Here is a 12179-nt window from a genome sequence, read left to right as displayed (position 1 = left end):
GAGAGAGAGAGAGAGAGAGGAAACGACGGGAGGAAGACAAGCTTTCTCTACGGGTTGGGAGGAGAAGGGGGAGTCAACACGTAGAGAGAGCTGTCTGCTTCGCAGTAGTTTATACCGGGGGGAAGAAAAGGGCAGAGAGGGAGGGAGGCGAGTAGGTATGACTGTAACGGAAATGAGTCTTTCAGGCTCCGAGATAGGATAGGATAGGATAGGATAGGATGGGAATGGGCTGGGCTGCTGAGCTGGGCTGCTTTGGCGCGAGTGGACTCGTGGCTGCCCGGGCGGTGACTCTTCGGGGGGAACGAAAGAAAAAAGACACGATCTTCCAAGGAGCTTACGGGGGGGCAAAACGGGGCTGTCTCACCTAAACCAGACACAGCGAAAGAGTGCGAGACGCTTGCCACCAGGCAGCAGAGCGACACGGGCGGTTTCGTGACCGCGCGTGATTCGAGGCAAAGGGAAAGTACAGAGAATGAGGGGAACAAATAATAATATAATAGTAGTCAATCGGAATGGTAAAATTGTACGAGCCAACAGTGGCGGTGGTAAGTAAATAAGTAGTTAAGTGGTGCAGTGTAATAATAATAATAGTAATAATAATAACAGGTAGTAACGGTGGTCACACTCTAGGGAACGTTGGACAAGAAGAGCATCAATCGACCAACTCGATCACTTATAATAATAATATTATTATATTATTATTGAGAGAACGATCCGAGGACGATACGGCGCTTATTCGAGGCTGGTCGCGCGGATGATCTGTAGCCCGGACATATCGACGATGGCTGGAGAAGAAGGAAAAACATGGGGGAGCAGCAGCGTTTTCTATTACTCGAGTCTACAGGAGAATTCTGCCTTTGGGGAACCATTCCAACCATCCCAGCAAGCAGAACAGACTGACAGACTGTGACTCCCTCCCGTGTTGCCGTCCTGGGCCAACCACCGCGTGCGCCTGTCCAGCCCGCGCCACCGACTCGCAGCGGGATGAGGCAATGAGACACAGCCAGGGAAGCCCGGGGCATGATGTGCATAATAATCTCCCTATTAACTAACCAACTAATTAATTAGACTAAGTTAACTGGACTCGAATCGACTCAAGTCCAAAGTATTATTACTATTACTCCGTATCATCGTACAGGTTACTCGAATCCTCGACGAACGATCGAACGAATGAACTACTTAACTGCCACCCCCCAGCCAGTCTCTGTCCACGCCGTCTGCCAGTACAGTATTTTCAATCGAACAGTGTCCGTTCTGCTGTTCCTGTCCCACAGCGTCTGGACTCGGTAACTTGAACTTAGCCCTACGGGACTAGGAGATCGACCAAACCAAAGACAGCTCCAGCTTTTTCAGCGTCGATACCTGAATGATAATCTTAGATTCTTGTCTGTAGATTTAGAATAATACAAGATGGCTAAGAGGCCAGATGCTGCTGCTCCACCCGACACCGGAGACGGAGACTATGCGATAGTGGCCGGATAGCGGTCCCATCCTCAGTACGGAGGAGTAGGAGAAGTCTGAACTCGTCTATCGTCTGGGGTTTGTTGTCTCAGCCTCTGTGTCTGTGACCGGATACTACTATAGGGTATTAACTTGAACTCCGCATTCTATTCTATTCTATTCTGCTATACTTCTACTAGTTCTCCTATAAGGCGTAGGCTACGTACGGTGTGGCTGCTGTTCAAGACGGGCCATAGTCTGGAACAAGCAGATCGCTCGTCAGATCAGATCAGATCCGATCCATGACATTCGTCTGTCCCTGATAACATGGCCAGCCCCTAAGCGCGTCCAAAAATATCGATACTGAAAGAACAGTGAAGGAGTATTACTACTCTACGAAAGAATAAGGACTCGAGGCACTGCTGTACCGGGTTAGTTATTTAATATTATTATCACCTGCAGTACGACTTGCACTGCACGGTCCCCGTGTTGCCGATAAAACTCTTTTCCCTGCCTCGTGCTCTTCTTTACCGGGTGTCCTCCGGTTCAGGTTCTAGAGCTCATCACCATATTCTGGATCATGACGATCACCGCACACAGCGCGCGATGGAATAAGAACCCGGAGGACACCTTAATTAATCACTTGCCGTGGTAGGATTGCGTGCAGCGCAGGGGTGGAGCAAAGAAGGATCCCAAGGACCCAAGATGGTCTGTTTTTTTTCTTCTCGGGTCATGCTTTTCCCCGTCCTGCTTTGTTAAATCGAGAGACTATTTTTATGATCGTACCTTCATTTCATGTAATAATTTATTAATAATAGAGAGTATAACTAACTAGTTAACAAGAACAATCCTAATTATGCTCATTAGAATAAAATTAATGCAATAAAAAAAAACTCCCGATGCCCACACAACCGGCTGCAACTCCGGAGTCGCCACGCTGTCCAGGGCTTTTTCTGCCGCAACCCGCCAATCAGCAGGCATATAATTAATCCATTCCGGCAGCGATGACGATTTGCCTGTTCCACCGCCCCAAAGAATCTCAGTCATCTTTCGCATTCCTGACCGAAAGCGACGAGCAGGGAAAATCAAAAGACCAAGCTCGGACCTTAACCAGCGAGAGAGAGAGAGAGAGAGAGAGAGAATACGATGATGGCGAGAAGCATATTATTCTTCAAAAAAAAAAAAAAAAGAAGGAAAATTCTACACGACTTCGTGACCCCCCCCCCCCCCCCCCCCCCCCTCTCCCTCCCTCCATTTCCGGATGGAAAGTCACCGAACATCCATGATCTCCTTCCTTCTAACTTCAACTGCTTCCTGCATGACCTAGAGTAGTAGTTACTTTGTCCGGAGGCTTTTCATCTCTTTGGCTGGCTATCTGTCCCCATATGGTAATATTGCCGTACAGGTAACTAGTACCTAACTCAGCACCATCCTTGGACCTGGTCGCCCTGTATCTGGTACCCAGACGTCGTTCAACGTGGCCACAATTCATCCAGTAGGAGATCCCCGCTCTTATCCATCCATACTGGATTTTTTCCAGGTACATGTAGAAGTCAGATTCGAAGAAAAAAAAAATAAGGGCTGGCTACCTTCAAACGTGGCAACGACGATCAACGGTCTGAGTCAGGTTCTTGATCCCGAGGTCATTCATTCGTTTAGTTTAGTTAACTGTTCTGTACTGTACCTACCTATATGGCACTCGTGAGTAAACTAGAATATGACCTCCTCAAGTTACTATTACTCCAGAATTCTACAGACACATGTGCGGGGATCGAACTAATCCCAGTAGTGGCTAATAATAAGCCATCACCTATCCTCGCTGCCTACCTCTTTACGGTTCAAGCTTCCCTATAAGGAACCCCATAAGGCAACAGGCCCACCTTCCCATCTTCTTATCTAAAAGAGTTTTCTTTTTTTTTCCTACTGCTACCTAGGTAGTTGGCAACCTAACTATATTATTATTATCATTATCATATACTATGGAGTATGTGGTGGTATGGTTTAAATTTTAGAACCATCGGAGATTCAACCCGAACTGGACTCTAGGCAACCACTGCATCATCTCGTGTCATATCATATCATACCATACCTTAAGGCTTATCATATCATGGGACCTGAGAGTTATTGCGAAAACGCTGTAGTTATGTAATTAGGACAAGTGATAACTAGTTATCAAGAATGGGGTAGCTTGCAGGTGATCTCGACGGTTGTTCTTGATAGGTAGATGTAATATACAATTTCTCCATTACCTGCAAGAGAGAGAGAGAGAGAGAGAGAGAGAGTATCGTGTATTATCATCTAAGCGCAATGTAAACAGGATGATTATATTTTATCGATAACTATTCAGAAGCGTGATTTATTTATTCACTTTGTATTCTGATTTTACTGTGATTGTCCTTGTTGTGTCAAGTAACATAATGACAGAACTACCCATAGTATAAGATGGAAATCGCTTCTTTTCGCTTCGTGAGAATCTATGCTCTTATATATAGAAATAAAAAGAAAAAGAAACCGAGTGGATAGTCTTTAATTTTTCATAAACCCCGCTGAATGCTTTCAAAATCAAAAAGATAATAAGGGGATAGTTATACTATTTCGATTCATACAACGTTCCGGACGACATCATCGATGGCTTTGGCGACGTATGCTACGTTGTTTTCGCTCACTGTCGCTTGTTAGTATCAACTCCTCTACCTGACTTGGATGATTGATCACTTACAGCCGCTAATGGAGGCTCTTCCCGATTTGAGGAGGTAGATGTGGTACTTCTCCTTCAGAGCAACCACTTGCTCTGGAGTGAGGCCCGTGTAGGAGAACATGCCGTTCTGGAGTATATAGGTTAGTATTTTTCTTTCCCCGTCTGACCTGCTAGATAAGGGAAAGGAAAGGGCCATACCTGAATGACAATGTGGTCCCAGGTACCAGGAGTCTGCAACCTCACTAGTTCCTCATAGAGCGCCTTGCGCATGGAGATGATACGCGAGCTCATCACCTCCAGATCTCCCTGCCACTGCGCCTTGAGCTCGTCGTCGCTGAGGATCTTCTTGACGATCTCCGCACCGTAGCGCGGCGCCATCGAGTACTCCCCACGGATGATATGGCACAAGTTCTTCAAGGCCGTCTCCCTCAGCTCTGGAACCGTCACCAGATGGAACGCTCCCACCCGCTGGCCGTAAAGGCCGCAGTTCTTCGAGAAGCTCTGCGCAACGCACATCTCCATCTCAGGCTTCTCGTTCAGCACGTACCGGACAGCCCATGCATCCTTCTCCAGCGACCCGGAGGCGAATCCCTGGTACGCAGAGTCGAAGAATGGGAAGATCCTCTTGCGCTCACACACATCCACAATAGCCTTCCACTGCTCCTGGGTCGGGTCCAGCCCGGTCGGGTTGTGCGCGCAGGCATGCAGCAAGATCGCATCTCCCTCCTGAGCCTCCGTTTCAAGCTTCTGCAGCATGCCCTCAAAGTCCAGCTTGCGGGTAGAAGGGTTGTAGTACGGGTACTGCTTGATAGGAATACCCGACAAGTCCCAGATCGTGTTGTGGTTTGCCCACGACGGGTCAGAGAGCCAGACATGCTTGGGCTTCAAGTGATGTGCGAGGAAGATAGCTCCCACGTGGTTGGCACCTGTCCCTGACACTGCCTGGACCGATGCGATCCTGCTCTTGGCTTCCTTCTCAGCTGCAGACTCATTCTTGCTATCGAAACCAAACATCAGGTCTCGCGCTAGCTGCAGGAATCCGATATTGCCCTCGATGGCCAGATACTCATGTCTGGTGATATCCTTCTCTTCGAGCAGCTGCTTCTCGACCTTCTCCACAGTTGGCAGGGGCCATGGCTTGCCCTCATTTGTGCGATACACTCCGATTCCCAGGCTGACCTTCTGCGGGTGAGTGTCTGCAATGAATGCGTGATTGAGCGCGAAAATCTCATCGACGGCAACATGCGGCAGGCCTGCAAACACAGACTTGCGCGCCGTTGTCGGCTTGCTCCCTGACTCGACCATTCTTTCTAAACAGAACGTTCCAATTGTGTTTTATGCAAGCAGGTAATCATATACGGCGACGACGAGCAATAATAATCGCAAAGGAAACACAATTTAACCTGGGGTAGATATGACTCGCAAAGGTTCCGCTCTATTCACTTTTTACCCCGACGGCGGGCTTAGTAACGATTGCGGACGGCGTATTGATTGGACCATCTTGCCCCCTTCCGCATCCGAGATCGCAGCGCCATAAATAATGCTCAGCATCCGGATGATTCGCACCGCGATTAAATAATAATGCTCTAGAGTAGATGCGAGGTGAAGCTTCTTTAACAATAAAGCCAAACAAAGAACTCCTCCTAGAGTTCTCGATGAGAATAGTTTATTTGATTCCGTCTATATATCACAAAGCAAAAAGCGACTGGAGGGGCACGGGAAAGCATTATCAAGTAGCGCGGGGCAGCATAAGTACCTAGTATGGCGTTCTGTTAACTACCTAGGTACTTAACTTAGGTGTGCATAATCATTGTAACCGACGGAACGCCGCTATTGCCATATTCGAACACCTGCAGAAATGAGCTAGGACAAAGACGAGGCGACATCTGGATCAGCAGTCGAGACCATAGTCTACCGCTTCGAGAACTGGTTTCATATAATATAGCTCGTCAGGTTGCATAATTCTCCTGGAAGTATGCATGATATAGAGTAGTCCCATTTAGTTACCCAGAAAATGGTAGACGTTATTGAGCAAATTGCCCTTCTTTCCCTTAAGACATCAAAGCTATATTCTGCGATATAAGCTTCTGGCAGCAGATCGGTCTACAGATTTAGTCTATCTGCAATGCCAATAACAGCCACTACAGCCTGTTCCAAAATGCATAAAAGAAAAGCGTTTTCAAAAGTACATACATACATCCTCGCAAAAAGAAACACCAAAACTGGAAAACCCGACAATAATTCAATCTAATTCCCCTCCCTGGTTGTGTAATACGGAATCCTATTCCTATAAAGGACTACCTGCATAACTAGGTATGATGAGCCTGCATCTTGAACCCTGGTCTGCCTCCACCACTCGTATTTGCACAAGCCAGATCCTTGACCTTGCAGGGGTTTTAGTTCTTGATGACAGCTAAGCACGCATGAGAACTTGATCACGAGAAAATGCAGATCAGCGCAGATAGAGACTAGAAATGGTATGTTTCGCTTTCTAGATTATTAGTTTGGTTGTCTCCGTAGGTGTGTCGATCTTGATGTATTTTTTTCGATGTTAAGCTATACACATAGTTAATATGCGTTTGCAAGGGGTCCTATCGAATCCATGTTTCTGCTGATGATCGAATTTCATACCGTGAGTCACTTTCGTTAATACCGGGGTGGAGAAAATCGATACATATAAGTTCCATACATAAGCTGGCTGATTATATATAACTAACCAATGCCTTGGAAAGCTGACTTAGCATACCATCCACATATCAAAATTCCTCATGTCTATCAACATTACACCTCTCTCGCAACAAAGACCACCTCCTCGAACCCCAGAATTCCCTTAACACATCTACGTGACATAGCCATATTCCCCCGGGACTTTTATTCAAGACATCAAATGATACTTGTGCCTCCAGGGCTGGACAAAAAAGGGAAAAGAAAAAGAAAAAGCTGAGGAAAAAGCTGCCCGCCGAAAGCAAGGTGGGGTTTTGGTAGAATCCCCCCCCCCCTTGAGGGCATGCGGGAGGCCAGGGATGTGAGCTTTTTGCTGGTTGTGGAGAAGTCCACGGGTTAATGTTTTGATTTCCTTTTAAGGAAAGTGTGATATTATTTTCGGATATGCGAGTCCTACCTCAGATGGTTTGTTTTAAGGAGAATACACAGAAGATAGTAAACTGGACTTATACAACGGGAGGATAGTAAGTATTATTCTTTAATGGTAGGTTTCGTGTCATCCACGAATTAGTTGTGTTGAGCTCAGGAGGGTAAATATAATATAATATCGCTATCTCTTTTCGCACGCCCCTAATACACTCTTACAGTAATAGCGACAACGAACTTGATAAGAAATAGATTTAAGTCATATTCTTGAAATATTACCTATTTATTTTAGTGCTGTCTCAATAAAAGCAGCAGGAATACTGCACAAGGAAAGATGAAGAACATGCTATCCGCATACGATAATGCCGATCTCTATCATGCCGGACTCGAAACTAATTCTGCTATTGTCAGTATTATCTGATAGGAAATTTTGTTGATCGAAGTAAAGGAAATGACATGTAGAGTTAGGTTTCGCTGTAGAGAAGTTGTATCTTTAGGAGGAAAAGAGTTACTAGGGAGAATGAAGTAGATAGCATCCTACACCACCCGTGCTTGATGGACCTGTTATACTGTAAACGCTTATTCCATACATATGACCTAGACCAGCTTATTGAATGATGTTCAAAACTCTGACGCCTCATTAACCGTCATGACTTCCTGATAGAGGAAGCGTGGGCATAACGTATCTCACCCGAAACCCATGATTCGAGTGCATGTATATCGCAGCACTGTTCTAAACATTTGCGATCGAGAAATAATAACATAGCGTCGGATCATCCGACGTCACGCGGAAAAGTCCGATCTATTGCTCAGATAAGGGGATGGGGAGGTAATCTGGATAGGATAGAAGTTAAGAGAGGGGCAAGTTAATCGCAAGCTTCGGCCAAGTGGGCGTGGATGTGCCGGAGACTGGGGGTTTGATCGGCCTAGGGACAAAACAAGTTAATTAGTTAGATCTTGTCGGCCGAAGTAAGCGGAGTCGTAATGATCCGTCTAGAGAAAGAGTACGACTCTTTTCATTATTAACCTCAGAGAGAATCTTTCGAGTTGATCTAGTTGTTAGACTATCTGATTTATTATTGCCTGGTAGTCTTGTTTCTCGTTTATTATTGACTAAGGGTTTGTCTCGCACAATGGCAGATACAAACACGACTGCAGCATCGGGGGATGCATCAACGAAAGGTCCTTTGCATGCTCTTCGTCCCAAAGATATTCTACAACCACTACACAACAGCATCCCCGAAAGGCTGCTGCCCCGTTTTGATCCAAAATACGTGGAACTATATAATAAATACAATGCCGGCCGTCTACATACGCACGAGGTTCCGATTGAAGAATATAGGAAGAACCCTGGCAAGTATACTGTCTCCTGGGGACGCGCTGCAGGACCGGATATCTACCGCATCACGGAGCAGAAGTGCCCTGTAGAAGGAGGGGAGATTACTGTCAGGATCTTCGAACCAGCTCCCAAGGTGGACGAGAAAGGCAATGCGAAGAAGAGAGCTGCCTACCTTAACTTCCATGGAGGGGGTTGGGTCTTCGGAGATTTGTCTAAAGACCACGATTTCTGTAAACGGATTGTGGACGCTCTCGATGGGGACCTCGTGGCTTTTGATGTCGAATACCGCCTGGCACCGGAGAACAAGTATCCTATACCGGTGAACGACTGTTGGGCAGCATTCAACTGGGTAAGCACAAACCCCGAGTCTCATTATGAGTGCTAACCTGGCGAAGGTCCGGAACGAGAAAGCAGAGGAGTTCAACCTCGACCGCGATAGGTTCGCGGTAGGTGGCATCTCTGCTGGAGGTCATCTTTCAGCAGTTGTTGCCCATCTGTGCCGCGACGAGAGCATCCCCTTGCGCCTGCAGATTCTCTGTGTGCCCGTATGTGACCTCCACAGCCCCTTCACACCAGAAGGACAATTCGACCGCGAGAACTGCCCGTACGAATCGTATCGGATGATGGAATTCACACCAGCGCTTCCGATGGCCAGAATGGCATACTTTCACCGGCATTTCCTGGGCGTGCCACGACCTGAGAAGTCAGAAAGCGTACGTAGCAGCAAATATGCATCATTGGACTTGTTTTCTCCGCTGACATGGAGTCCAGGACTGGAAAATCTCCCCGATTCTGGCTCCCAATTTCGCGAACCTAGCTCCGGCGCTTGTATTCACAGCTGAGATGGATCCTCTTTGCGATGAGGGAGAAGCGTACGCCGCAAAAATGAAGGCAGCCGGTTGTGAGGTACAGTCGATCCGTGTGCTTGGAGCGCCGCATACTTTTGCGTATTTGGATGGTGTGTTAGCCTCGGGCAAGCTGTATAATGAAAGGACAATTGCCGTGTTGAAGGAGAAGCTGCGCGAGTGATTTGGGAGTTTATCTTAGCAGAGAGTTATCTTTCAAGTACAGTAGTACATACTCCAGACATGAAGCTGTAAATATGTACGAAAGCAGTGATTCACTCCGACCAAGCAACCAATCAGCAATTGACGTAGACGGACTCCAACGACGAAACTGTTCGTATAATAATAATAATGACTAGTTAGTTAGCAAAACGGAGAGTAACTACTAAGTAAACAGCTGGATAATCGATTACCAGCGGTCGCGGTCCGTTGGTACCGTACGGTACAGCCGCACCCTCCGCAGTTACGGCAAAGGCTTGCCGAACAGCCGTACGGACGGTTATTCCGATACACGGAGACGGGAAATCTCGGCTGGCCGTTGAAGGAAACGCGCAGAAGCGGACGGGCGGAAACCAACTCATATTATTATCCATATCCAAAGTCCTTTTTTACCTGGATAGGCATTTCTCCTTCCTCTCCTCTCCAGAAAGTTGCTTGTGAGGCATTGGAGTCTCCAAGTTGGTCATTATCCTCGTCTGACTAGGAAGACACACAACAACCCCAATCTACCATGATGAATCCAGCCTCCTCTCGGGCCGCGGTGCGCTCGATGGCCTCACATGCGGTCACTCGAAGCTCTACCTTGAGCTCCCCCGCAGTTGCCCGGGGCTTGCTCGCGGCATCTGCCCGCTCGTACTCCCCCTCATTCGCGATCAGTAGCCGACGGGCGCTGAGCTCCAATGGCCGGTCTCTGCAGCAGTTTACTCGCCTTCAGTCCATCAACCTGAGCTCCAGAGCTTTCAGCACGACCGCTAGAATGGTATGTGGTTTTGCGAAATGGAGGTGTTGCTCTTACGGTGTCTCTAGCAGGAGGACCTGCGGGAGTTGGGATGACATCAGCGATTGGGAAAAGAGGCTGACGGGTTGTATAGGCGCAGGAAACTCGAACTGAGACCGATGCGTTCGGTGAGATCCAGGTGAGTCTGCTTCTTGATAGTCCAGCGCAAAAAGATCGCGGAATGAGGATAAAGCTAACAAAAACATGCAATAGGTCCCTGCGGACAAGTACTGGGGTGCCCAGACCCAGCGGTATGTCGACAAGCAGATACTCAATAGGCAGACTGTATATTGACTCGAGCGTAGTTCTCTGGGTAACTTCAAGATCAACCAGCCCCAGGACCGCATGCCTCCTCCGATTGTGAAGGCTTTCGGTATCCTCAAGGGAGCTGCGGCCACCGTCAACATGAAGTTTGGCCTTGGTAAGTTGTAGAGCGCTCTAAATCTACGAGGATGCGTCCTAATCATGTCGTTCCAAGACCCCAAGATCGGCAAGGCTATCCAGCAGGCTGCTGCTGAGGTCGCCGACCTCAAGCTCATTGACCACTTCCCTCTGGTTGTGTGGCAGACCGGTTCCGGCACTCAGTCCAACATGAACGCCAACGAGGTCATCTCCAACCGTGCCATTGAGATCCTGGGTGGAAAGATGGGAAGCAAGAAGCCCGTCCACCCCAACGACCACGTCAACATGTCCGCCTCCTCCAACGACTCCTTCCCCACCGTCATGCACATTGCTGCTGTCCTCGAGCTCGAGGGTAGTCTTCTGCCTGCCCTGCGCAGCCTGCGCGACGCCCTGCAGAAGAAGGTCGACGAGTTCTCCGAGATCATCAAGATCGGCCGTACTCACTTGCAGGACGCCACTCCTCTTACTCTGGGCCAGGAGTTCTCTGGCTACGTTGCCCAGCTGGACCGCAACATCGAGCGTGTGGAGGCCACTCTTCCTCACCTCCGTCAGCTTGCTCAGGGTGGTACTGCCGTCGGTACCGGTCTGAACACTTTCAAGGGCTTCGACGAGGCTGTCGCTGCGGAGATCTCCAAGCTTGCTGGCACCGAGTTCGTGACCGCCCCTAACAAGTTCGAGGTCCTGGCCGCCCACGACTCCATCGTTGAGGCCTCCGGCTCCCTGAACACTCTGGCTTGCTCTCTTTTCAAGATTGCTCAGGATATCCGTTACCTTGGTTCCGGTCCCCGTTGCGGTCTGGGTGAGCTGATCCTGCCCGAGAACGAGCCCGGTTCCTCGATCATGCCTGGAAAAGTCAACCCCACCCAGTGTGAGGCTCTGACTATGGTCTGCGCCCAGGTCATGGGTAACCACGTCGCTGCTACTGTTGGCGGCATGAGCGGCCAGTTCGAGCTGAACGTTTTCAAGCCCATGATGATCCGCAACCTTCTGCACAGCTCCCGCATCCTGGCCGACGCCATGATCAGTTTCCAGGACCACCTGGTTGAAGGTCTCCAGGCCGACCGCAAGAGAATCGACTCTCTTCTGCACGAGAGGTATGTACTTAAAACAACTGAACCGTCTTTCTAGACGTGTATACTGACGAGATATGTAGTCTGATGCTGGTTACCTGCCTGAACCCCGTTATTGGCTATGACATGGCCTCCAAGGTCGCCAAGAACGCCCACAAGAAGGGTCTGACCCTGAAGCAGAGTGCTATGGAGCTCAAGGCTCTGAGCGAGGAGGACTTCGACAAGTACGTCCGCCCGGAGCTGATGATCAGCCCCAAGGAGAAGAAATAGACTTGATTCCATACCACTGTTATAGTAG

The 12179-nt window shown here is 48.5% G+C and overlaps 3 protein-coding genes across 3 annotated transcripts; 2 read left to right on the top strand and 1 right to left on the bottom strand.

Moving 5' to 3' along the window:
• Nucleotides 1-3743: 3743 nt before the first annotated feature.
• On the bottom strand, nucleotides 3744-5864 carry C8Q69DRAFT_430395 (putative aspartate transaminase). Its single transcript, XM_028628483.1, has 3 exons — nucleotides 4337-5864; nucleotides 4160-4265; nucleotides 3744-4105 (listed from the first exon to the last, which is right to left on the bottom strand). The coding sequence occupies exons 1-3, from the start codon at nucleotides 5441-5443 to the stop codon at nucleotides 4041-4043; spliced, it is 1278 nt and encodes a 425-aa protein (XP_028486581.1). The 5' UTR covers nucleotides 5444-5864; the 3' UTR covers nucleotides 3744-4040.
• Nucleotides 5865-8217: 2353 nt separating this feature from the next.
• C8Q69DRAFT_461736 (putative esterase) lies at nucleotides 8218-9937 on the top strand. The gene is made up of 3 exons (XM_028630269.1): nucleotides 8218-8916; nucleotides 8963-9280; nucleotides 9339-9937. The coding sequence occupies exons 1-3, from the start codon at nucleotides 8362-8364 to the stop codon at nucleotides 9594-9596; spliced, it is 1131 nt and encodes a 376-aa protein (XP_028486580.1). The 5' UTR covers nucleotides 8218-8361; the 3' UTR covers nucleotides 9597-9937.
• Nucleotides 9938-10145: 208 nt separating this feature from the next.
• Nucleotides 10146-12151, top strand: C8Q69DRAFT_400006 (fumarate hydratase class II; the record flags this gene model as incomplete). The annotated part of the gene is made up of 6 exons (XM_028627879.1): nucleotides 10146-10391; nucleotides 10504-10548; nucleotides 10623-10660; nucleotides 10715-10830; nucleotides 10888-11905; nucleotides 11965-12151. 6 exons carry the CDS (start codon nucleotides 10146-10148, stop codon nucleotides 12149-12151), a joined length of 1650 nt encoding a protein of 549 aa, XP_028486579.1.
• Nucleotides 12152-12179: the final 28 nt, after the last annotated feature.

The sequence above is a fragment of the Paecilomyces variotii genome, assembly GCF_004022145.1.
Source record: "Paecilomyces variotii strain CBS 101075 chromosome Unknown C8Q69scaffold_3, whole genome shotgun sequence".
Taxonomy (NCBI): Eukaryota; Fungi; Ascomycota; class Eurotiomycetes; order Eurotiales; family Thermoascaceae; genus Paecilomyces; species Paecilomyces variotii.
Note: the sequence above shows the minus strand (reverse complement) of the source record. Positions and strands in the feature narration are given on the sequence as shown.

Excerpts from the sequence above, each read along its gene's own strand:
- C8Q69DRAFT_461736 (XM_028630269.1), top strand. The coding sequence starts at position 8,362 with ATGGCAGATACAAACACGACTGCAGCATCGGGGGATGCATCAACGAAA. Across the intron at positions 8,917-8,962 it reads GTTGGGCAGCATTCAACTGG|GTCCGGAACGAGAAAGCAGA; the intron begins GTAAGCACAAAC and ends AACCTGGCGAAG. Across the intron at positions 9,281-9,338 it reads GACCTGAGAAGTCAGAAAGC|GACTGGAAAATCTCCCCGAT; the intron begins GTACGTAGCAGC and ends CATGGAGTCCAG.
- C8Q69DRAFT_430395 (XM_028628483.1), bottom strand. The coding sequence starts at position 5,443 with ATGGTCGAGTCAGGGAGCAAGCCGACAACGGCGCGCAAGTCTGTGTTT. Across the intron at positions 4,266-4,336 it reads GGGACCACATTGTCATTCAG|AACGGCATGTTCTCCTACAC; the intron begins GTATGGCCCTTT and ends TATATACTCCAG. Across the intron at positions 4,106-4,159 it reads AAGAGCCTCCATTAGCGGCT|TGAGCGAAAACAACGTAGCA; the intron begins GTAAGTGATCAA and ends AACAAGCGACAG.